This window comes from Corella eumyota, chromosome 6 (genome assembly GCF_963082875.1).
Source record: "Corella eumyota chromosome 6, kaCorEumy4.1, whole genome shotgun sequence".
In the NCBI taxonomy this organism is placed as follows: Eukaryota; Metazoa; Chordata; class Ascidiacea; order Phlebobranchia; family Corellidae; genus Corella; species Corella eumyota.
The window spans coordinates 5444093-5468142 of NC_137495.1; the positions used below are offsets into that span (position 1 = coordinate 5444093).

Consider the following 24050-nt stretch of genomic DNA (forward strand, 5'->3'; position numbering starts at 1 on the left):
ACAAGAAAAGTTTAAGTTTACTTTGCGAAATATATATTTCTGATTTAAGTTCTTAAGTGAAAATAGAACTCCCTTCTGCCAAGATGGATCAGGAAATGAAATATCTGGCTCTGGACAAGAAAGTGATCAATGATCCGGCCCGTCAAGCCGATTTTACAGCACGAAAATTGGTCTGGGTGCCACACAAAGATGAAGGGTTCGTTCAGGCGAGCTTGAAGAGCGACAAAGGTGATGAAGTTGTTGTAGAACTTGTCGACGGCAACAAAAGGGTGACGTTCAACAAGAACGACGTGCAAAAAATGAATCCTCCCAAGTTTACTAAAGTCGAGGACATGGCCGACATGACGTGTTTAAATGAAGCTTCGGTGCTCCATAATCTAACAGACAGATACTACTCTGGCCTTATTTACGTAAGTATTTCTGTTATGAAAAATGTTTCAAGCAATTTTATATATTCTATGTTAAGAATAAGATGATTGACAGCATTATATTTTTAGACTTATTCTGGTCTATTTTGTGTTGTCGTCAACCCATACAAATATTACCCGATCTACACCGAAAAAGTTGTCGAAATGTACAAAGGCAAGAAAAGGCACGAGATGCCTCCCCATGTTTATGCAATTACTGATACCGCATACAGAAGCATGCTCCAAGGTAAGATTTCCCATTAAAAAAAATCAAAAACAAAAATTGCCTTGTTGAAATTTATTTGTGTAAACCATGTTGTTAAAAAACTATATATAAAACTATATATACACAAACAATATTGTCAAAATTTTAACAGTAAAAAAAAATAATTTAGTATCAGTAAAATACCATCAATTAGAATTAATAGCAAAGGAAATGAATAGGTTAAAAACGTTGCATTATAAATTAATTGTAAAAAAAATTAAACACGAGTATACATTACACATACCTCGACTAAAATTTGTAAAGGATGTTAGTCCCTAGTTATTTTATTACTCATCGCTGGTTAAAGGTTAAATCTGATTAGGTAGTATGCATGTAGATACTAATTTGCAATTTTACCCTAGGGTATTTTTTGATATTTACAAAATTAAAATTATCTTATTTTTTAGATCGAGAAGATCAATCGATTTTGTGCACGTAAGCAAACATTTTGATATTTTTTTACTAAATAATGTTTTAAATGGAAAAATAATATGACTTAATAAATAAAATGCCTCCGTATAAATTTTAACCATTGTGTTACTTCCTATATTAGTTTGTTAATATGAATTTTTGTTTTGTTTAAAAAATGTGACTTGCCTAATTAATTCAACCTTTTTAATGTAATCTTATATAAATCTAAAATTGATTTTTCTAAATATAAAATAGACTTTAAGTTTTTGTTAGCTGTAGTACATACCTTGAAGGATTTATAATTTATGTTTTCTGTTAAAATATTTAAAAAATTGTTTGTTTTTTTACGGTGATGATGCTAGTAATTTGCAAGTCTGTTGAGAGGTCGGTAATTACGGGTTTTAAACTTTTAAACATAATTCACAACATACAATCTTTTTTACTTAAGATTAAATTTTTTTATCGCCAGTGAAGGAGGCTAACTTTTCTTATTTCCAAAATTCTAAAAAATGTGACGTATTTCGGCTTTTTGGCAAAAACAGTTTAGGATTTGTAAAATTTTCACTTGTGAATTAAGCATCTAAAATTAAATTAAAGGAGTAAAATACTTTTTAAAATTTGTAGATAATTAAAATTAGGACTTGATTTATTAGATTTTTTTTCTTTTTGTTTTACTGGGTAAATTCAAATTGGTGTTTCGATAATTAAATGATAAGCATAATTGAATAGAAACCATCGTGTTTAGTATTTTTCATATAAATTGTTTTGATTATAAATTCAAAAGAAGTCAACTTTAAACAAGGAAGCATATAGCATACATTTATGGCCTGTATGCAATGCGCTATGTAAAGGCACCCGGCGCCTGCATATTTTTCAAAGGGATCGTCTGTTTTTGTTTTGTTTACAAACTCATGCATTGAATAAGCTTCAGGAAAGAGATTTGCGCTCTAACCGGACGTGACGTCACCGGAAGTGACATGAGGAATATGAATACGTGTGTAAACGAAACAGAGTTTGTCTGGCTAGTGTGTAAGTCGCTAACTTGTTTCTTTTTAAAAGGTGATTTTAGATGGTATCGCAATTTGTTTAACGACGAATTAGAGTCACAACCGGCCTTATTTTTCACTTGACCATGTCTGCCCTGAAGGATTAAATTCATGCACGATTTTTATGCTTTTATTTAGGTCCACTACGAAATTCAGCCACGATGTAATTAGCCTGCGATAAGATACAATCTCACGTAATATCCGTGGCTAACGACATGCGAAAAATGTTTGGCAATAAATTTGCAATTGCAAAACAATTACGTTCTGTAAATTAAAGCGACATTAAAGATTAGTAAGATAATAAAATCTCTCATAACCCGTGCTATGGCCACCACTTAGACAGCATATTTTCTTAATTGCAATGGTCAACTCGCATGAGAATATAGCCATAGGCCAAGTTGGCAATTAATTACAGCGTCTTAACGACTGCCAAGCCGTTAACCGTTACATATATGCGTCCATTAAAAGCATAGTCAAGGTGCACTCTAATTTCAATTTGGCCATTTCTACCATGAGAAAATATTTTTATAGCGTTTAACTTTCTCATTGAGTTTTAATATTTTTTTCGGGGCTCAAGAGACAATTTTTGATAATTAATCACCGGTATATTGCTACATCCGCTGACGTTTTATTTCTTGCTTAATAAAATCACAACGATGCCCAAATAAGTTAAGTTACTTGCTAATCACTGAAATCTATTAAACATTTGTGACAGAAAAATTTTTGTGACGTGCAAATAATAAAATCGTGTACTCATATTTTTTTGAAGATTAATTTCGTTTTTCGAATACCCATTAGATTAAAACATCGCATTACAGTGGCCGGGGAGGTGCGATAGTATATTTAGAATGACGTCACTTCTCTATGTTTGGTCTTTAGTGTTTAATCACAGTGAGCCATGTTATCCGTAAATTATGTTCAGTCGTCTAAGCAAACATTATTGCCTGGCAAACACGAGGCTGTGTTTTTTCTATTATATAAATGCGTGTGGGCGGTAGGTTTATATTTAATGGGCGGGCAATTTATCATTCACAAGCGCACTTTATTGCATATACACTTGGCCGATTTTTTTATGTGTTTATAGGACAATTTTGCGAAATTTTTAAGCCGTTTTATTGTTTTACAATTGTTGATAAACCCCTGTTGTAAACTTTACAGTAGCGTAATAAATTTTATTTTTGTAATGGCGACTAAGGTTCTAATGGCCTAATTTGGACAATGTGTTTGTTAATCTTCATTTTAATTCTCCTTTGCCAAACAACACGAAAGTACCCTCATTGCTAAGTATATCGCGCTTAGGAATTCAATCGCGGAATGATGACGTAGGCCTTAAAGCGACTGGAGCGCTTTAGGCGAGCGTTTAATCGCACCTGACCTTATATGGGCAACGCTTTATTCCCTTTTTTGGTTGCGCGCTGAACCGGCATTTTTCGGCCTGGCAAATGCGATTGGGTGTTGTCCCGTTACGATCTAGCGCGTGTCGTCAGAAAACGCGTTTTACTCAAGAGCACTCAAGCCTTTTGTATTCACCTTTTTTTGGCTTACGCTTAGATAGGTATTCAGAAATCGTTATCTGTAAACCCTACTGTATTCACCGTTACTTTCCCGTGTTTTTTTAAAGCCTTAATTAGCGCGTAAATACAGAACGTTTGGCGTAAGACACAAAAGGACTGCACTTGTTCGTTCGGTAATGATACGAATTAAAGATCAAATCAACCAAACAAATATTTCCTTTATTAAAATTGGATTGGTTGTAACAACTTACGTCATTTTGCAACTTTTTTATTGTTTATCTCAATTGTTTTTTTATTTAAAAAACCGTTTTACGTTAAAATTTACAGTTATGATTAATATATAAAGGGGGTTTGTTTATTAAAATTTGATTAATCAATTTTAATTTAAAATACCTAACAACAAACTGAGAGCACAGTAGGTTAAACATTACGCAACATTTCTGTTTGCATTTTTTATCAGCAATTGAGCTGAGGGTTAATTAAGTTCTTGCTAAATAAACCCAAATTATTTACATTTGGTTTTCTATGCAAACACTATGCATTACCATGAATCATAATTAGTCAAAACATTTGTTTACATTATGGGGTGTTGCAACTTTTTTAAAGTGTAGTAGCCAGTTATTGATTTTTGCTGTCCTGAAGCACATAATATTGTTGTTGTTTAAATAAGACCAAATTATTTCTGTTTTTTAATAATAAATTTTTATGTTTTTTGTTGCAGTGGTGAATCAGGTGCTGGTAAGACTGAGAACACAAAGAAAGTCATTCAGTTTTTAGCCCATGTTGCTGCATCACCAAAAGGAACAAAAGCACATGGAGCCCCTGTAAGTATTTCTCAAAATCTATCTAAAAAATGTTTAATTTATAAAAAAATGAGGTCTACTTTCAATTCCGTGGGCAACTATGAAACCTTTTTATCACATTTTGCAAAAAAACATATTAGTAAAACAAATTTGAATAACATAAAAATGTTGCCCACGCATGTTGATGTAGTGTTATTACACCGTTTGGTTTTGTCGTTTGTTGATTTAAAATTATTAACGAATAATTGTCTTTTTTATTCTCACCATCTAATTTTCAGCAAATCATTTTGCTTATCATGATGTGTGGTAGAAAAAATTAATAGGTTATCAATAATAATTCTCTTTTGTTCTAATTTGCTATTTTACTTGTTAACTAAACATAATTCTGTCATCCGCTATCTATTAATTTTAAAACAGGTAATTATTTAATAGTTTTCTTTTTTCCTTTCAAGTCATATCTTTTCTGAGTTCTAAAAAATATTTATTTGTTTTGTGAAAGTTTTATTTTTTTAATTGTTAAGGTAGGCTATATTATTTTTTTTCGTCATGACAAACATTAATTTGTGATTAATTATCATACAAAATAATGACTGTGGTTTAAATGTTTAAACACATAAGTATAATAAGCCTTAATTTATTTTTAATGGACTACAAATTGAGTCTTGGTTGTGTATTTAAAGCCTGAAAGGGTAACTCCAAAAAAGTTTCTAAAATAGACCTTAGAAGAGTTCAAGTCGAAACAAAACATACTCTGTATTTATAAACTTAACTTCTAAAGCGAATAAACATTCTCAATTTTTTTTTACTTTTACTCATTCAGGAATTCAACCAGGCAAGTTTAAAGTTTTTGACTAACATTTTTTATTTTTTTAATCGGGTAGTTGAAAAATTTTTTCGAGTTTATGTTTCCTAACACAAAATTTTTTGTTACTTTTATTTTTGTGTTGTTATTTTTTTTTATGGTTGTCCAAATTTTTCAAAATGTTTATCAAGTTATGGGAGTGAAATTTTATTTCTAATCAATTTTGATTTAATATTTAAGTTCGTTTATGTTTTTAAAATTGATAAAAACAGTTTAAAATATGTAGCAACTCTTAGTAGGATACTATTTGAGTAATTTTTGTTATAAAACACCCTTACAATGGTGTGTGTAAATCTCTATATCCAGACTATCAAAGGGCTGTAACCTAATCTTCACTCCTTTCTTACAAGTTCTGTATTTTGTAATAAACCAAGTGAAACATTGGCACCTTGTTTAGACAGTCAAATGCAACTGAATTCTTAAAATTTTCTTAAGGGCCTTTGAAGTTGTACAATAGCCATTCATTAAAAAATAGTATATTAAAGGGATTTATGTGTTTGTTATTAATATATCTATTGTGTTAGGTTATTTTTAGTTTATTTTTTTTGCTCTATAAAAGGTGTGATAGTGATAAAGAAACTATTTCTGTATTTCTATATATTTTTTTACTTTCATGTTCATAGCCTAAATCTCTTTGCAAACCTGTTTAGTTCCAGCCCATTGAATAATAAACCTCAATGGAATTTTTTCTCAGGCTGAGTGGATTTAAAAGGTTTAAAAACTTATTGCAAAGTTCAATTTAATGCTTGCGTGATAGGCAAACTCAATATTTACCTTGTTTTATTTGATTTAAAAAACAAAAGCGAAACAAAACTGCTTTAAAGTATTACTTTCCTTGTTTATCTACAAACAACAATGTCCTTGTTTAAATAGAATCTGGCTCATTACTGAAAGCAATTAATTTTATGTAGATTCTATTCTTTAACATTTCTTTTTCATGCCTTATCATTTTTCCAATTTTTTATTTTTTTTAATCTGAAACTTCTTATTCTTCTTGTTTCTTTATTTTTAATGCTTTGTAAAGGAAGACCCTGATCTTATGTATCAAGGAACCGTCCATTACTACCTCTTTACGCAACAACGAATACGCCGTAAACCCAAATGGTTAGGCACCCCTGGGTATCATTGCGTGAGTTGACCGGCATTTGTCGTCGTTCATTGTCAGTTTGTTGTCCGGCTTAAGCATTCTCCCATTACTAAGATTCAAACGCTTTCGACAACCTGGCCAACTTTTCTTTAACGTGAGCTTAATGTCAATCATCCATAAAACTATCATTACATATTCAATGCCGTGTTAAACTTAGTGTTGTTTTGGTATTGCATACTCTTCCACATTAAGGCTGTTGTTCTGTTTTTTGCTCAAATTTTACAGGTTTTAACATTCTTTTTCATTTTTCTGTGTTGTGTAGTGCCCCTATTAATTTTGGGTTTTATTGTGTAATTTTAACATTTTTTCTCTTTTTAATTATCGTCAATAGCACAGCACTGGCATAATTGTAAGTACTATTATCGACCATTGGCGAACATACTAGCTAAAAGCAATGTGCATGCACACATTACCACATACCATTTAACTATAAACAAGCAATCATCTCAAAGTTGGGTTACAAAATTGTAGCTATAACATCAATGCATTTATAATGTCTACATAACAAATAGCAAAGACATTTTTAAATAATTGATTTGAACTCCGTGTATTAAAATATGCAAGAACAAGGGCATGAGGTTTTGTAGCCTTTGCCAAAATTTTTGTAAATTTTAATTCTAATTCACTCTACATCTAAATTTCTGATTGTTTTTTTCTAACATTATTAACATTTCATTAATAGATATATTAGCAACATATGAGCATTTACATAGAAGTCATTGCATATTATTTAACGAAATGTAGTTGAAGCCATTTTTGTGCCATAAACTAAGCCATGATTTTAAAAATTTATTTTGATTTTTCAAGCTACATTAAAATGCTTAATGTGGGCTGAACACCATTGTTAGCAATCTACTATATTTTATTTTAACGACACTTTTGTTTAGCAAATTAAATTTATAAATTTAACAGTTTTTAATAAACAAAACGAGTACAGATTGTTATTAATTATAACATAAAATATGCTGCACTTGTTTTAATAAAGTGATTTTTGCATGGCTAACCTGAGTAAAAGTAATTAAATCTGTTTTATTTTTTTATACTTTGTAAGTGTATATTTGATTTTGGTTTAAAAAAAATTTATGATTGGTGTTATGAAAGTGATTAAATGACTGATATTTTATTTTGACTAAAAATTGAGTCAAATAACAAAAACTTTTTGAATTAAATTGATTTATTAACAAAAGTGCAAATCATGTGCAGTACAAATCTAATGTTAGTAATAAAGCATTGCATGCTCATTCAAATACATTCAGCAAAAACATTTTTGCAAATTTTGTTTTTAAATTGCTCTTTAACTACAAGCATTTTTTATTAATTATCTTAATATATTGTTTAATTATTTATTGTTTATTGGGTGCTACTTTTTATTTTGTTTAAATTTTTTTGTAAAAATTTAGGGCGAATTAGAACAGCAATTGTTGCAAGCCAACCCAATTCTTGAAGCTTTTGGAAATGCGAAAACGGTCAAAAATGACAATTCTTCTCGATTTGTAAGTTATATTTAAACATTTTTTTGTAAAAAATAAAAAAATAAAAAAATAGTAAAAAAGTATTGGCTAGATTTCATTTCAAGCTATAAACAATTTAAAATTAATGGTTGTTAAACAAATTATAATAAAATCAGTTACTTAGTTCTTCATTTTTTTATGATCGTTTAATTTTTATGTTTAATTTAAGGGAAAATTTATTCGAATTAACTTTGACACAAGTGGTTATATTGCTGGAGCCAATATTGAGACATGTAAGTGAAATTTTCCCCTTTTAAAGTGGTTGTTATTCTATTTTAACGTGTCTGGCAGTATGTTAATACCAGGTTGGGTAATACTTTTATAACAGGTTTAGTTTGTATAAATTTTCTGCTTGATGAATTGTATAAATAAAATTATTAACTACTGAAAAAAAAATTTTTTTTTAATAAATTACTGACTATTTTGTCAAAATGACATCTAAATCAAGGATGTTCATATAAGAAAAAAATTGATGAACCTTGTTATTAAAATTTGATCAAAATTAAACTAAGTTCAGGAAATGCTTTAGTAGCTTTAGTTTAAAAAACAAACAATCTTTAATTAACCTGTGTTTGGCATATCCTTTGAATCTCAGCCTAGTCAAAGGAAATGTCATCATTTTGGTAAAATATGACTATTTCTTTTCCTTATTTCTGTATTTACATTTAGATCTCCTGGAAAAGGCGAGAGTTCATCAACAAGCATCAAGTGAACGTACTTTCCATATTTTCTATCAGCTTTTAACTGGCTCAAATGACCAACTCAAGCGTAAGATACTCATTTTTAATTTCATTATTTAGTTTTTTTACACAACAATACTATTGCTTTATTTAAATAAAATATTTTTTTGTTTTTGTATTCTAACAGGTGAACTCATGCTTCAGGACATCAGTTATTATCGCTTCATCTCCAACGGGATGCAGAGCGTAGCAGGATCCACGGACACAGATGTCTTCCAGGAAACTCTTCGAGCCATGGAGATCATGAACATCTCTCACCAAGACGTCAAATGTAAATTTATATAATAATAAAAAAAATTTTTTAAAATAAAAAATATAAATTTCCATAAACAAACATGGCATTTTTAACTTGATTTGGTAATTATTGTTGTAAACATTAGTATACAATTTTTCTCATTAAAATGTTTATTTAATTTTTCTCAGCCATGCTAAAGGTCGTCAGCGCAGTGCTGTCTTTTGGCAACATGGACTTCAAAAAGGAAAGGTCGTCTGATCAGGCCACCATGCCGGACAACACAGTTGCTCAAAGAATTTGTGCATTGTTGGGTCTTAATGTCGTCGATTTCACCAAAGCTTTGCTGAAACCTAAAATTAAAGTGGGCCGTGACTATGTGCAAAAAGCACAGACTATCGAGCAGGTAAAATTTGTTTTTAGAGATAGCTAAAAGTCATATTGACTTGATTTTAATTCAATATATACAAATATACTATCAATAAGTTTTTTTAAAGAGTGCATATAGCTTATAAAAAGTTAAACAAGTTCATATAATATCTCTAATTTTTTTTGTCGTAAATCTTTTATGTTAAATTTACAAGTTAGTTGTAAATATTGGTTTGTTTGTAAAAGCAACATGCTTAAATTTACATAACCTGCCATAAAACTTATAATCTCTCATAAATTTGGTTTTGTATGCATTTCGATCACTCCACAATTTTTGCCCTGGGCTTTTACAGTGAAATTTGTATTAAACAATTTTAAAATTGATTATAATGTTTCCTTTTTTTAAAAAGTATGTTGTATATAATCGATTACAACACTTGTCACAAATTTTAAATAAATACCAGACAAATATTTTTAAAACATTTATATAAATCTTGAATTATTACAATGAAAGGAGAGTAAAAATTCTAATATTTATTTGCAATTGTTTTTGTTTTATTTCAGTGATACCACACAAGAATATTATATTTAATTTTATATTGTTTTTAGTTATTAAAATATTTAAAAAAAATTTACAAAAAAACACGTTATGTATCAAAATTCACATTTTTTTAGGTTGATTTCGCTGTCGAAGCTTTAGCTAAGGCACAGTACGAACGTCTGTTTAGATGGTTGGTTGATCGAATTAACAAGTCCCTCGACCGAACTACTCGCCAAGGAACCAACTTTATTGGAATTCTCGACATTGCTGGTTTTGAAATTTTTGAGGTCTGTTTCCTCAACTTGATTTTGGTTATTGGTTTACTAGATAATATAGTTAGGCATATTTCTAAACACATTACTTAAGTACGCTACAACAAGTACATTGTAGAATCAAACCCAGGACCTTCAGTAGTGAATTTTATTGGTATAATCACTGTGAAATGTTGCCAGAATTAGGTTTTCTTTTTTTAAATAATGTAAAAATAGGGTTTTTTAAAATAAAACTTTGGCATTTCATTGACATAAAATTAGTATTGTAACTTAGAGCATAACTTTTAACATAAAAGTTGTATTTTGAGTACAGTTAAATAGCTTTGAACAATTATGTATCAACTACACAAATGAGAAGCTGCAACAGCTGTTCAATCATACTATGTTTATTTTAGAGCAGGTAACCTTTAGTTGGCCCCTGGAAAAAAACCCTTTGTCGAAATTACACCCGGTTGTGATTGCAAGATGGGGGGTTTTTGGGGCCCTTTAGACCCTAGTTTAAATCTGTATTTTTTATCTTTATTTCATGTTTTTGGATTCTTCTTCTGCGTACACATATATGTCCCCAAAACTATATGTCGTAAATTCCGTTGCTGTCGTTATTTTATCCCGCTGCCTGTATGTCATATTTGATTGTTGCAACAATAAAAAAAAATTCAAACACACACACACACGACATGTTGGTTGTTGATACTAACAAAAAAATTTACTTCCTACAACAAAAATATTTTTTTACCGAAAATATTAAATTATGCAATACGCACTACACTTTTCACTGTAAAAATACACCCTGATCAAAATACAAAACACTCTGCACGTAAATCACTTTCTCACATAACAGACAAACAGTTTTGAGCAACTTTGTATCAACATGACCAACGAAAAATTGCAACAGCTCTTCAACCACACTATGTTTATTCTCGAGCAGGTTTGTTTTTTTTTATCCTCACGGCAGCCCCGTTTTGCTGTGGACCTTTGCACCCCCATGTTTACCTTTTACTCTGTTGCAACCACACACAATCAAATGCACAACTTGTTTTTTTTTGACATTGATCATTTCGCTGAAAAACGATTTTTTTTGCTTTATAAAAAAAATTTTTTGGTCTCTTTACTTTTGTGATTATGTTGCATATTTTTTTGACTTTATAATAATTTAAAAAACAAATTTAAGGCTTTACTTCTAAACCTTCACACAGTAGATGAGACCTTTAAAATTTTTTCGGCTAAATTATTCGTTCTCAATGAAAAATCCTTTTTTTCGAAAAAAAATGATTAATAATTAACGTTCATTTTAAATTTAAAATGTACTGGGGGTTAATTATAATTCAAAATTGATTATTTTATGCAAGTTAAAGATAAAAATTTGCGTGAAGCTGATTATTGTATTTGTCTAATTTTTTTCGGTGGACTCTTAAATTTTTTCTACAAAAAATTCTGGATTTAAAGTTTAAATATTTTAAAACTTTTTTAATTATTGCGCATGCCTTTTATTTAAAGCTGAGTTTATTTTGTAATCACTTTATTCTTAATTAAGTAACAGTTTAACTAACAAAGTGAAAAAGTTTAACTAACAAAGTGAAGCAATGTGTAATTACAAAACTTTGAATATTTTTTCATATTTTGGCTTGTTCAATGAAAATATTTTTAAATTATGTATAATGTGCATTCAGATATTTAACTAACAACAAAAAAAAATGATCACGAAAAAAATAACATGAAAACAATTTATAATTTTATTCTCTATAAACTCAGCTCTAATGATTTTGAAGTCAAAAGTTTTATCAATTTAAAAAAAAGTGTTTTTTTGGCTTCCTGTGTTAATTTGTTTTGTAGGTTTGGTTAAAAAATTTAATAAGTTTTCAATAAGATAACTAAGTACTTAATTCTAAATTTACCTAATTTGTTGCCAAAAATTTGAACAATGGTAAAATAATTCGGAAAAAATGCATGATTTTACAATTTTAACAATATCTTATTGAAAACTTTCATTAAATTCAATTTGCATGATTTTGATTATGATATGTAACAGTTTTAAGTTTTAAAACCCAATAATGGTAAAAAAATTGACAACATTTTTTTTGAATACAATTACAAACAGATTACTAACCTTTTAAACAAATTTTTTTTTTATAATACAATTTGAATTTAAAATCTTGATTTGATCTTTTTAAATTTTAAAATGATAACAAAAAACACAATATCTCATAAAAAACCAACACAAACAATATTTGATATTCTTAAGTGGTTGATCCACTTAAAATACCTCAATGACGATTTAATACATCTCAAAATGCCAAACAAATACCTTGTTATGTTGTCATAGTGGGTTTTAAAACTGTGTTTATTTGCTTGTACATACATCTGTGGTATAATTTTCTTGTTTTTTACACTTGTTTGTTAATGTAGGAAGAGTATCGTCGCGAAGGCATTGATTGGAAATTTATCGACTTCGGTCTCGATTTACAACCGTGTATCAATTTGATTGAACGTCCTGTAAGTTTTAAAATTCTTTTTTTTGAATTATTTTAAGTATCATTGAAAAAATTTTAAATGTAATTTACAAGAATAAGAAAGCTGAATTTACAGCATAAACTCAGGGTATCTTTGGTCCTTTTGATTCTGTTTATAAATACACTTTTGGGCATAAAACCCAAGACTTTCATAGATATAGCCAAGCATTCTAACCAAATGGATATTCTAATACTTAACTGTATTATTAAATTTAAATTTAATTACAACATTTACAAAATTGTTTAGTTCAATCAAACTTATATAGTAACATAAAATTTTTTATGCAGTCCAACCCACCTGGTATTTTGTCTTTACTTGACGAAGAATGTTGGTTCCCAAAAGCAACCGACCGAAGCTTTGTCGAGAAAATTGTTAAACAATTAGGTGACCACCCTAAATTCCAGAAGGCCAAGCAACTTAAGGGAAACAGCGATTTCTCCATTATTCATTATGCCGGAAAGGTAAAGCACAGTTTGTAAAACTTACCAAACAATTAAAAATTTAGGTAAACACAACTTATGTAAATTTTTCCTGTTTTTAAAATTATTTTTATATTATAGGTTGACTACCAAGCCGCCAGATGGCTGATGAAAAACATGGACCCCCTTAATGACAACGTTATTGATTTACTTCATGGCTCAACTGACCAATTTGTCAGTCTTATCTGGAGGGACAGTAAGTGAACAATTTTTAAAAAATTCCAGAATTTTTTTTTGTCAAATTTATTTACTTTTAAAATTTTTTTTTAGCCTCTAAAGTTGTTGGTATGGAGCAGTTAGTCGGAGGCGGAGGAGAGAGTAAGTTCTCCAATGCCTACAAGACAAGAAAGGGAATGTTCAGAACTGTTGGAGCACTCTACAAAGATCAACTCCAAAAATTGATGACAACTCTTCGTAACACCAACCCCAACTTTGTTCGGTAAGTTTTAAAATTAAATTTGGTAAAAGATAAAAATGCTGTGAAGTCCACTTTTTTACCACCTCAAAAAAGTCCGCTTTTTTACCACGGAAAAAATAAAAGTAATTAAAAAACAAAATTTTTTTTTGCAGATGCATTATTCCGAACTACGAGAAAAAACCCGGCAAGATCAACGCTCATCTTGTTTTGGAACAACTTCGATGTAACGGTGTATTGGAGGGAATCAGGATTTGCAGACAGGTACATTTAAAAAAACATATTTGTGAGTTAAAAACCTGATTCAAAATATGCCAAAAGTGTTAAATTTTCTAATAAATTTAATTTTCAGGGTTTCCCCAACCGAGTGCCATTCCAAGAATTCCGTCAGCGTTACGAGATCCTAACACCAAACGTGATTCCAACTGACACGATTATGGATGGCAAAAAGGCAGCAATTCTTATGCTCGACGCTCTAGATTTGGATGAGAACCTTTACAGGATCGGTCAGAGCAAGATCTTCTTCAGAGGAGGAGTCCTGGCTCATTTGGAGGAAGAGAGGGATCTCAAGCTCACTGACATCATCATCCAGTTTCAAGCTGCTTGCCGCGGATTTCTGGCAAGAAAGTAAGACTTCTTTTTTAGGCTTTTGGTCCCACATGGCTAAAAAACACATTAAAAATTAATATTTTTCTAATTGGTTTGTTCATCATCTTTTTTGTTATGTTTTAAATAGTTTTTTTACTGATTGCAATCTAACTTCTGTTGGTCAATTTTCAATTCCAAAATATGAAATTTTTCCAGGAACTTCTCCAAGCGAAAGGATCAACTTCGTGCAATCCGAGTCATCCAGAGAAATGGTCTCGCCTACCTCAAGTTGAGAAACTGGCCATGGTGGAGGTTGTTCACCAAGGTCAAACCTCTCCTCCAGGTCACCAGACAGGAAGAGGACCTCAATGCCAAGGAGAAGGAGCTCAAGCTTGTACAGGAGAAAAAAGATCAACTGGAGGTATCTTTGAAAGAGGTTGAGAAGAAGTTTGCTCAGGTAAAATGAAAAGAAAAATTTAAAATAAGTATTTTGATAAAATTTTTTTTTATTGCATTGTCTTTAAAAAAACCTAAAATTTAGATTTTCATATACTGGTATCATCAAAAAATTTAAAAATCTTTAATTTATTTTCTTTTAGGTTTGTGAAGAAAAGGGGATGCTTGCCGAGCAACTTCAATCGGAGCAAGAAATCTGGGCTGAGACTGAAGAGATGAGAGGAAGACTTGCTGCCAAAAAGACAGAGTTGGAAGAGATCCTCAGGGATCTTGAGGCGAGATTGGATGACGAGGAAGAAAGAAATCAATCTCTCTCAACTGAGAAGAAGAAAATGCAACTCAACATTAAGGTAAGAACAGTTAAAATGAAAAAATATATGTTTTGTATAGAAATTGTCAATATTTTTTTTGTTACTTTATTCTTAGCAACTTAACCTCAAAAGTTTATTTGTTTGAATTTTTGTTTAATAGGACCTTGAAGAGCAACTCGATGAGGAAGAGGCAGCTCGTCAGAAACTCCAACTCGAGAAGGTCACTCTGGATGCAAAGAACAAAAAGATGGATGAAGATTTAACGATGATGGATGACATGCAGACAAAAGTAAGTTTACTAAACTTTTTTGGTAAAACAAGGAATTTTTTAAGAAAATTTTTAGTTTTAGGCATTTAATTGAAAAAATCTTGATGCAAACTAAAATTTATGTTACTTTACACATTTATTTTACTTAAAGTTGCAACGTGAGCGTAAATCACTTGAGGAAAGATTGGCTGAGCTTGAGGCCTCACTTGGAGATGAGGAAGATAAAGCTAAGTCACTTCACAAGATCAAAAACAAGGTAAGCCAAACACTTGACTCAAGTTTTTTTTTTATTAAAATGACTTTGCTGAGGCAAAATGTGACTTTATTAAAAATCTTAACAAAATATTGATAACTCAACTTAAAATATTTGAGAGTTCAAGAAATTAGTAAGAGTGAGTAAATTAAGACACAGTTTAAGTTATTAATTTTTTAATAAATTTAAGGGATTTTCTGTTAAAAAATATTCTTCCTCAGAACGAAGCAATCATCTCAGACTTGGAAGACAGACTCAAGAAAGAGGAGAAGCAGAGACAGGAGCTGGAGAAAATTAGAAGACAACTAGAGAGTGAGATTGCTGAACTTCAGGACATTATTGCTGATCTAAGGATGCAAGTGGAAGAACTGAAAGCACAAAACCAGAGGAAAGACGAAGAAATTGCGGCTCTTCAAGAGAGGTGAAAAAGGAAAATTAGAGATAAAAAATATTAATGGTTGAAAGATTAAACTATTATTTTTACAACCTTTTTGTTAATAAATCATTCAAGTGATATGTGGTTAAAAACTTTGCTTTTGTTACAGATTTGATCAAGAACAAAATGCTCGCAGTCAGTTGGTGAAGAATCACCGAGAGCTCCAGAATGCTCAAGCTGAAACCCAAGAAGACTTGGAGCAGGAAAGAATCCAGAGGAACAAGGCCGAGAAGCAAAAGAGGGATTTAAGTGAAGAGTTGGAGGCTCTTAAGACTGAGTTGGAGGACTCTTTGGACACCACAAATGTCCAACAAGAACTCAAGTGAGTGAAACTTTAGTTTTGTAACTCAACTCAAGAAAGTAAAACTTTAAATTTTGTTTTGGTATGTGAGTGAAACTTGAGTAAGTAAACTTATATTTTAAATAGATCCCAGAGGGAGCGAGAACTCGAAAACTTGAAGAGAACTTTGGAAAGTGAGACTACAAACTACGACTCACAGCTTCAACAAATGAGACAGAAACACAACAATCAGTGTGAGGTCTTCCAGGAGGAAATCGACAACCTCAAGAGGGTAAGATCTACTTATTGATTTTGATACTTAAAGTTTAAGTTACTAATAGTTAAAAATGTATTTAAAAAGACATTGTTAATGTTTTAAAAAAATTTGGATATTATTCTAAATGAAAATTTTGGCTTTTTTACAGAACAAAGGAGGACTTGAGAAGACAAAGAATGCGATGGAGTCAGAAAACCAAGAACTCCAAGAGGAGTTGAGACTCGTCATCCAGGCCAAGTCGGACTCTGAGACAAAGAGAAGAAAGCAGGAGCAACAGATTCAGGACTACAGTGCTAAACTCCAAGACACAGAAAGATGCAGAAACGATCTTCAAGACAAATACAACAAAGCAGTTGTAAGTAAAATTAAATAAAATCATGTTATCATTAAAATACTTTAAGAAAATGCAAAGTGTTTGCAGTAAATTTCTAGTAACTAAAATTAAATAAAAGCATTAACTTTAAATAAGTATTTTTAATAATGAAACTTTTTTCATTAGGTTGAACTGGAAGCAACTGGTCAATCTTTGGAACAAGTTGAACTCCAACTTTCAAGATCTCAAAAGGAGGCATCTCAACTTGACGGTCAACTCCAAGAATCTCAAGTAAGTTATGAGTTTACTAATGTTTTTTTGAGTAAAGTAAACTTGCAATTTTCATGTAAGTTTTGTTTGAGGTTACCTAAAGTAATTTTTTTGACTTATTTATCTTAGCTCAGTTTTGCCACTTATATCTCAAGTTTATTTCTTGAAAATTTGCCTTTTTTATATTTTTTTCAATTTTATTTAATTATTTCAGGCACAAAATCAAGATGAGACTCAAGCAAAATTGAAGTTGGCTTCTCGCATTCGCAATTTGGAAGATGAGAAAATGTCCTTGGAAGAGCAACTTGAAGAGGAGGAGGAGGCAAAGAGAGGAGCCGACAAGCAGCTGCAAATTGCTAATGCAGCTGTGAGTTTAGACCTAAAAAATCCTTTTTTTGAGTACTTAAATTAAAATGTATAAGTTTATTTAAATTGTAAATGTGTTTTTTAGCTTCACGATCTTCGCAAGAAAATGGAGGCAGACGGAGAAGCTATGGATCAGTTGGAAGAATCCAAGAAGCGACTCCAAAGAGATCTCGAGGATAGAACCACTCAACTTGAAGAAAAATCTGCTATTGCTGATAAAGTAAAAAAATAAATAAACAAGTTTTTACCGTTCGGGTTATAATTGTGTTGTAAAAGATACTGATTTTAACGGGGTTCAATAATATTTTAATTTACCAAATTTTATTTTAATTAAAGTATGAAAAGACCAACAAGAGACTTCAGGGTGATGTAGATGATTACGCGGTTGAGATTGATCACAATCGCTCGGTCATTTCCAGCTTGGAGAAAAAACAACGCCAATTTGACAAAGCTCTTGCGGATGAGCGTTTGGTGTCTGCCAAATATGGAGAGGAGAGAGATCAAGCTGAAAGAGAAGCAAGAGAGAAGGACACAAAAGCGATTTCACTTGCTCATGAGTGTGAGGAACTCAAAGACAGGGTGAGTGAATTTAATTTTGTGTAAACAAAAAAATTAGTTGTTTTAAGTTTAAAAAAAATCATTGTGTCTCAAATTTTTACTAATTTTTCCAATTTTTTTAGATTGAAGAGTTGGACAGAACCCGCAGAGCTCAAGCCCTTGAACTTGAAGAACTTGTCAGCTCCAAAGATGCTTCAGGTAAAATCTTGTAACTTTTTGAATCCCTAAATTACTTAATATAAGTAACCTTATTAAAAAGAGAAAAAAACATTTTGTTTAATTCAGGTAAGAGTGCTCACGAGCTTGAGAGGAGCAAACGTCTCCTTGAGAGCCAACTGGAAGAGGTCAGGACTCAAGTGGAAGAGCTCGAGGATGAGCTGCAGGTTACTGAGGATGCCAAACTTCGTGTGGAAGTCAACCTTCAAGCTGCAAAGGCCAACTTCGATCGCGAGCTTCAGAGCAAGGAAGAACAAGCTGAGGAGAAGAGACGAAGTATTGTTAAGCAGGTTTGAATTTTTTAAAATATATTTTGTGTTTTGCAATTAAGTTTTATGATTTTTGTTTAATTAACTTTTTTTTTATCAAAAAAAATATTAAATAAAGTTATTTTTAATTTTTAGCTGAGAGAAATGGAAGGAGAATTGGAAGAAGAGCGCAAACAGAAATCTTCAGCGATCGCAGCCAAGAAGAAGCTCGAGATGGAGTTCAACGAGCTGGAAAGTCACATTGACTCCGCTACAAAGACCAAAGACGATGCCGTCAAACAACTCAAAAAAACTCAGGTTAGACAAAAAAAAATTAAAAGACTAAAACATAAAAATGTAAATAATTAGCCTAATAAAATCATTGAAGATGACTTTTTAAGAAAATAATTTAATTGTAGGCTCAACTTAAAGAATATCATCGTGATCTTGATGACATCCGTCAATCTCGTGACGAACTTCTGATCACCGCTCGTGAGAGTGACAAGAAGGCTAAAAACTTTGAGGCTGACCTCATGCAAGCTCACGAAGACTTGTCTGCATCTGAAAGGCAGAGAAGAGCAGCTGAGTTGGAGAGAGATGAACTCCAGGACGAACTTGCTGGAGGAGCAAAAGACAAGTGCGAAAATATAAAAATTTTTAACTTTTTCAAATTGTTATATTTTGTCTTCAACATTGATTTAACAAATTGAAATTATTTTCAGGAGCGTGCAAGCGGATGAACGAAGAAGAATGGAGAACAGGATGAATGAGTTGGATGAAGAGAAGGAGGAACTTGAATCCTCTCTTGAGATGGCTGAGGAAAAGATAAGGAAGTTGCAGGTATGAAAATTCAACAAAAAAATATAAATAAAAACTACTTTATTTATATAGTGCAATTAAAAAAAATAAAAACTAACTTTTTTGAAAAACTTAGGCTCAAAATGAGCAAGGTCAGATGGAGTTGAGTCAGGAAAGATCAACAAGCAACAAACACGAGCAAGCTAAATCTTCTCTCGATCGACAGGTGACCCTATAGTATTTTTATAGTATTGGTAAAATTTAATCAAGGCATTTGAAAAAATTCATTAAAAATCTGATGCAAAGTAGGTAACAAAATTACTTAAACTTGGCCTGTTACCATATAAATAAGAAGTAATTGTTTTTTAGAACAAAGAATTGAAATTGAAGTTAAGTGAAATGGAGCAAACAATCAAGACCAAACAGAAGAACGCCATTGCTGCACTAGAGGCTAAAATATTGATGGCCGAAGAACAGCTCGAAGCCGAGTCCAGGTAAAAGATTATTTGTGTATAATTTTATTTTTGTTGTAAGAAGGTCAGTTATTTGATTCAACAGTACTTGATTCCGAGGGTTTGATTACCACTGCTGGTATTAAATATCTGGACATGTTATCTGGGTTTGTTTACCAATGTTGATATGTTGTATCTGATAAAATTTTCAATCTGCCAACTTCTTATCTTTTTTAGAGAGAGAGCTGCAGCGAACAAACTTGTTCGAAGATCAGAGAAGAAATTGAAGGAAACAATGATGCAGATTGACGATGAGCGTCGTCATGCCGACCAATATAAAGAACAGGTACCTACATTGTTAAATTTGAAAAAAAAATAACATAGAGTTAAGTTTTTTTACTTTTTTAAATTCTGTGAAAAACTTTTGTAATTTTGTAACAAATCTCATCAAGTAAATTGTCCTCATGTTTTGGTAACATACACAAATCAGTTACATTTTTTGCTTTATTTTAGGTCGACAAGATCAACTCCAGAGTCAAGACCTTGAAGAGACAATTGGATGACACGGAAGAAGAAGTGTCACGTGCCAACGCAGGCAAGCGCAAGTTGCAACGCGACTTAGATGACGTTTCTGAACAAAACGAGACCCTGCAACGTGAGGTCAATCAACTCCGCAGCAAACTGAGGTAAAAATTGATTTGTTTATAAACCTGGGTCTTCCTCATTTATTTTGTGAAGTTTCCAAAACAAAACTCAATTTTTTAAAGTTTAACAAATTTGACTTCACAGCCCATTCAAAGGGCTTTGTTATTTTGGGGCCAAGATCAAATTGTCTCTGGAAATCAAACCCAAAACCTGTTTACCAATTCAATGTGCTTTAGTTTAATAAATATGTGGCTAGTTAAAAAAAAAAGAATGTCGTCATACCCAATGGTGATAGGAAATATTTACTTTTAGGCTTGGTATGTTGAAATTAAAATTAGGCATTTGTTATTTTTGAAACCTATTATAACTTAGTTTAACTTGTGCTTCTACTTATTTTGAGAACTAATTAAGTTGTCTGTGTGGCTTTAAATTTTTTTTGCGGTATTTGCATTGGCTTTACAGTGGACTAACTACACGTGTTTAGTTTACTTTTTCGTAGCTTTTCTGTTTAAAAAAAAACGCCCATTTAGAAAAATTCGACTTTTAAATGTTTAAAAATTTTTAAACATTTACCTTTCCAATACATATGTGTGTAATTGTGTATCAAAATACAAATAGGCAGTTAAGATCAACTGGCCCGCTTTTGCAATAATATAACAGACTACAAAAAGTAGTGTTATATTAAAAAGCTTGGCATGAAGGCTATGCCATTTCGGTTTATATTTTAAATCCAGCTAACAATAGATTTTAATCGTAGGGGTGAAGTAACTTGGTGTGTGTAGTTTTCATTAGTTTTCATTTAGAAGTTTGTGACATTTCCAATCTAACTAACTGGAGTAATTGTGATTTTTTTGGTTGAACTGTAATTTTTTAATTTTTTCCTAAAAAATGATAATTTTTAATGGTAGACCATATTCTTTGACCTAAATTATTAATTTTTTATCATTTTTTTTGTACTTTAATTATAAATTTTTTAAATTAACCTAATTACGTTATTTAAAGTCAATTTAGGTCAGAGGATGGTCTAACATCTAATAATTTAATGTGTTTTTTTTTTATACTAAAAGCAAGATAAAAATGACTTTTACGTCATTTAACTTTAAAAAATTTACTAATGTTTTATTCCTTTTGTTAAATACAGAAATAATATTCGTTTTTTTTACAAATAAATATGTTTAATTTTTTAACAATTTGTTACGCCCTAAATATTGATAAACCAAATTCTGGCACACAATTAAAACATCGTAATTATTTTGGCAAACAACCAGCAGTAATAATTTTGGCGAATAATTTTAATTTGTTACCCCCTTTGTAATGACCAAAACGTTGGTAGGGGTGCCGGTGTGAGCGTTTATGGCAGCAAGAAAATGGCGTCAAAATCGAAAAACGTTGACGCGGACGGAGACGAGGAAGAATAGAGAGGTAAAGTATGCGGCCTAACTCTCTCTCTGCATACCTTGCATGAAAACAAAAATCGACATGACCTCTTGATCTGTCATGTCGATGCGGTGGTTGATTATATCATTAACTCCCCTTTTTCTTTTTTTTGTCGCTAATCATGCCACGCCTCATCTCATTGCACCACCGCACATTTTAAATCAAAATTATGATTTCTATGGAGATTTTTTGTCGGCCTCGAGGGCTCTGGTTAAAAAAAATGTGTTAAATTTTATTTTTTGTTTATAAGTTTTAGGTATGGGTGAATGGTTTACTTTATGTTTTTGTTTTATGTTTTATGTTTTTGGGTGTTTTGTGTATATTATAAAAATTCTTGTAAGTTTTAGTTTTTTTTTTGTTACTTTGTTGTTTGGGTGAGTTTTGTTACAAACTACCAAGTTTTTATTTTATCTTATTATTTTGTCTTCAAATGACCAGCATATTTTTAATTTTTTTTTTTGTGTAATTTTTTATTTAAGAAAAAGTGTGTAAATTTGTACGAATCCTACATTCTCTTGATGAGAATTTAAGATATGTTTTGTGCATACCATTTTTGTTCTTTATGGTCAAATTTTTTGTTTTTGATATACAAATCCCCAAAATTTTATATACAATGCTCAAATTTTGCTTACTGGAATTCCATTAACGCAATTTTATGTTACCCAATCATTAAAAAACAACTAACAACTAATTCAACAAAGCTTTAAACAGTTTTGGGCAATCAAAAATTTGCTGAACTGGTGGCTAGAATGCTTTAAAATCTGCACGTGCAATGTAATTACATTAGGCTTTATGCATACGAATGTTGTTTGATAAAAATGTGTTTTAACAACATTTTAAAAACCTGTTAATTTTTACTTATTTATAAAATGGAAACGCGTTAGGCCACAAATAACAACAAAAATGTCTGATTTCTTTTTAAAGCTTTTTTGAATTAGTATAACACACAGATTAAATGTACACTCAAAAACTTAAAAAAAAAAAATTTCAATATATATATTTATACATGAAATCTTACACATAATAAAAAATGTGCTGCTGATATAAAAAAAACTATATGTGCTTAGCACATTCTGTATGATATAGGATAATAAAAAAAAGTTTAGAAAAAATTATATCTTTCTGTTTTTTGTTAAAAAAATTAAAATTAAAAAAATTATGCCTTCTTATTTTAGGAGAGCAGGAGGCGAGGGATACCGGAGCACAAAATCCTCCCGATACCGCCTCCAAATGGACACGATGGATGATGCTGAAAATGAAGGCGACGCTGACTCAACCACTGGCAATGCTGCCGGAGAATCGTAAATTTTCTCATCATCATCCATTGTTGTTGTATCAAACATAACATTGACTGCATTTCTTGTGAATTTTTTCCCTTTTTTGCTTTTCAACGCGCGGAATATTATTTGTTGTGTTTTGTTGTTGGAGTTGCACTACCAAGGACCAAACTCTTGCATGTTTAATTCATGTTACAAAAAACTAATTGCTTAAAAGTGTTTTTTTTATAATTTTCGATCCGCTTAGCCTTCTGTTTGTGCCTTGTTTTTCCGCTGTCATTCTGCCGTCGTGCTTTTTTGGTCATTAGAAAGTGTACATCGACGGACACATTATATACATGTCATGGCATAATTGATTTCGCTTAATTCAAAATTAATCAAGAATTGCTGTAAATGTTGCTGTGATTTTGTATATCTGCGATTATTTGTATAATAGCGTTCAATAGGACGGTTGTAAATATTTTCTAATTAAAAAAAATTGAATCTAAAAGTGGTGTGCAACGTTAATTATCACCCAAGTTATTATTATCCCTGCACATATACTCTCGAATTTAATCGCCTTTTTTTAAGTTTCTGCGTGTCTGTGTAAAAATGCTTTGTATATTCCTGTAGCTATAGTTTCGCGAAAATGTGTTGGCTAATTAACTATCTGCATCACCTGTATTATTAGTATAATCAATTAAAGTTGTGTTGTTTCGGGTAATATTTTTGTGCCGCTTGCTCCACCGAACTTTGTCTTGCTTGTACATTTGCGACCTATTTTAATTGGAATAACACTAATTGCTATCCCCTTGGGTCACTGATTCGCTGAACCATGACGTCATGGCCAATCATAAAGCGTTGAACTGGTTCAATAATGGAGTTCTCAAAAATTTTTTACCACTATTTGTTTTGAAGATTTCAAGTGATATATATTTTTTTTGTTCTCGGAACGATTAAAGAGTGTTTTGTAAAATATTATTTAGTATAATACCCGCAAGTCGGACTTACCCTCTCTTTGTAATTATTAGATAAGGGGTTTCTTACTAACCCTAATCAATTTGATTTGCTAATATGTTTAATAAACAGATGATGAA

At 31.1% G+C, this 24050-nt stretch overlaps 1 protein-coding gene across 4 annotated transcripts; it reads left to right on the plus strand.

The window, feature by feature from the left end:
- The first annotated feature begins 1 nt into the window (after position 1).
- Positions 2 to 24050, plus strand: LOC145755404 (uncharacterized). 4 transcript variants are annotated; one of them, XM_082571632.1, is made up of 40 exons: positions 2 to 410; positions 498 to 654; positions 1080 to 1107; positions 4365 to 4467; positions 5267 to 5278; positions 7856 to 7948; positions 8136 to 8199; positions 8636 to 8734; positions 8834 to 8977; positions 9130 to 9344; positions 9983 to 10135; positions 10962 to 11048; positions 12527 to 12613; positions 12919 to 13092; positions 13192 to 13306; positions 13381 to 13549; positions 13681 to 13789; positions 13878 to 14152; positions 14330 to 14570; positions 14713 to 14919; positions 15041 to 15169; positions 15300 to 15404; positions 15623 to 15822; positions 15947 to 16159; positions 16265 to 16409; positions 16543 to 16749; positions 16894 to 16998; positions 17192 to 17344; positions 17429 to 17563; positions 17680 to 17922; positions 18024 to 18099; positions 18187 to 18407; positions 18522 to 18683; positions 18785 to 19002; positions 19088 to 19205; positions 19300 to 19389; positions 19533 to 19657; positions 19853 to 19961; positions 20129 to 20301; positions 22873 to 24050. In XM_082571632.1, the coding sequence occupies exons 1-40, from the start codon at positions 84 to 86 to the stop codon at positions 23000 to 23002; spliced, it is 5916 nt and encodes a 1971-aa protein (XP_082427758.1). In that variant the 5' UTR covers positions 2 to 83; the 3' UTR covers positions 23003 to 24050. The 4 variants fall into 4 exon arrangements, with proteins under 4 accessions (XP_082427758.1, XP_082427757.1, XP_082427756.1 ...); XM_082571631.1 differs by lacking the exons at positions 5267 to 5278; positions 10962 to 11048 and adding exons at positions 6333 to 6437; positions 10434 to 10520; XM_082571630.1 differs by lacking the exon at positions 5267 to 5278 and adding an exon at positions 6333 to 6437.

Coding starts and splice junctions, on each gene's coding strand:
- LOC145755404 (XM_082571631.1), top strand. CDS start 84: ATGGATCAGGAAATGAAATATCTGGCTCTGGACAAGAAAGTGATCAAT. Junction 14,571..14,712: donor TTGAGAAGAAGTTTGCTCAG/GTAAAATGAAAA, acceptor ATTTTCTTTTAG/GTTTGTGAAGAAAAGGGGAT. Junction 19,962..20,128: donor CCGACCAATATAAAGAACAG/GTACCTACATTG, acceptor GCTTTATTTTAG/GTCGACAAGATCAACTCCAG.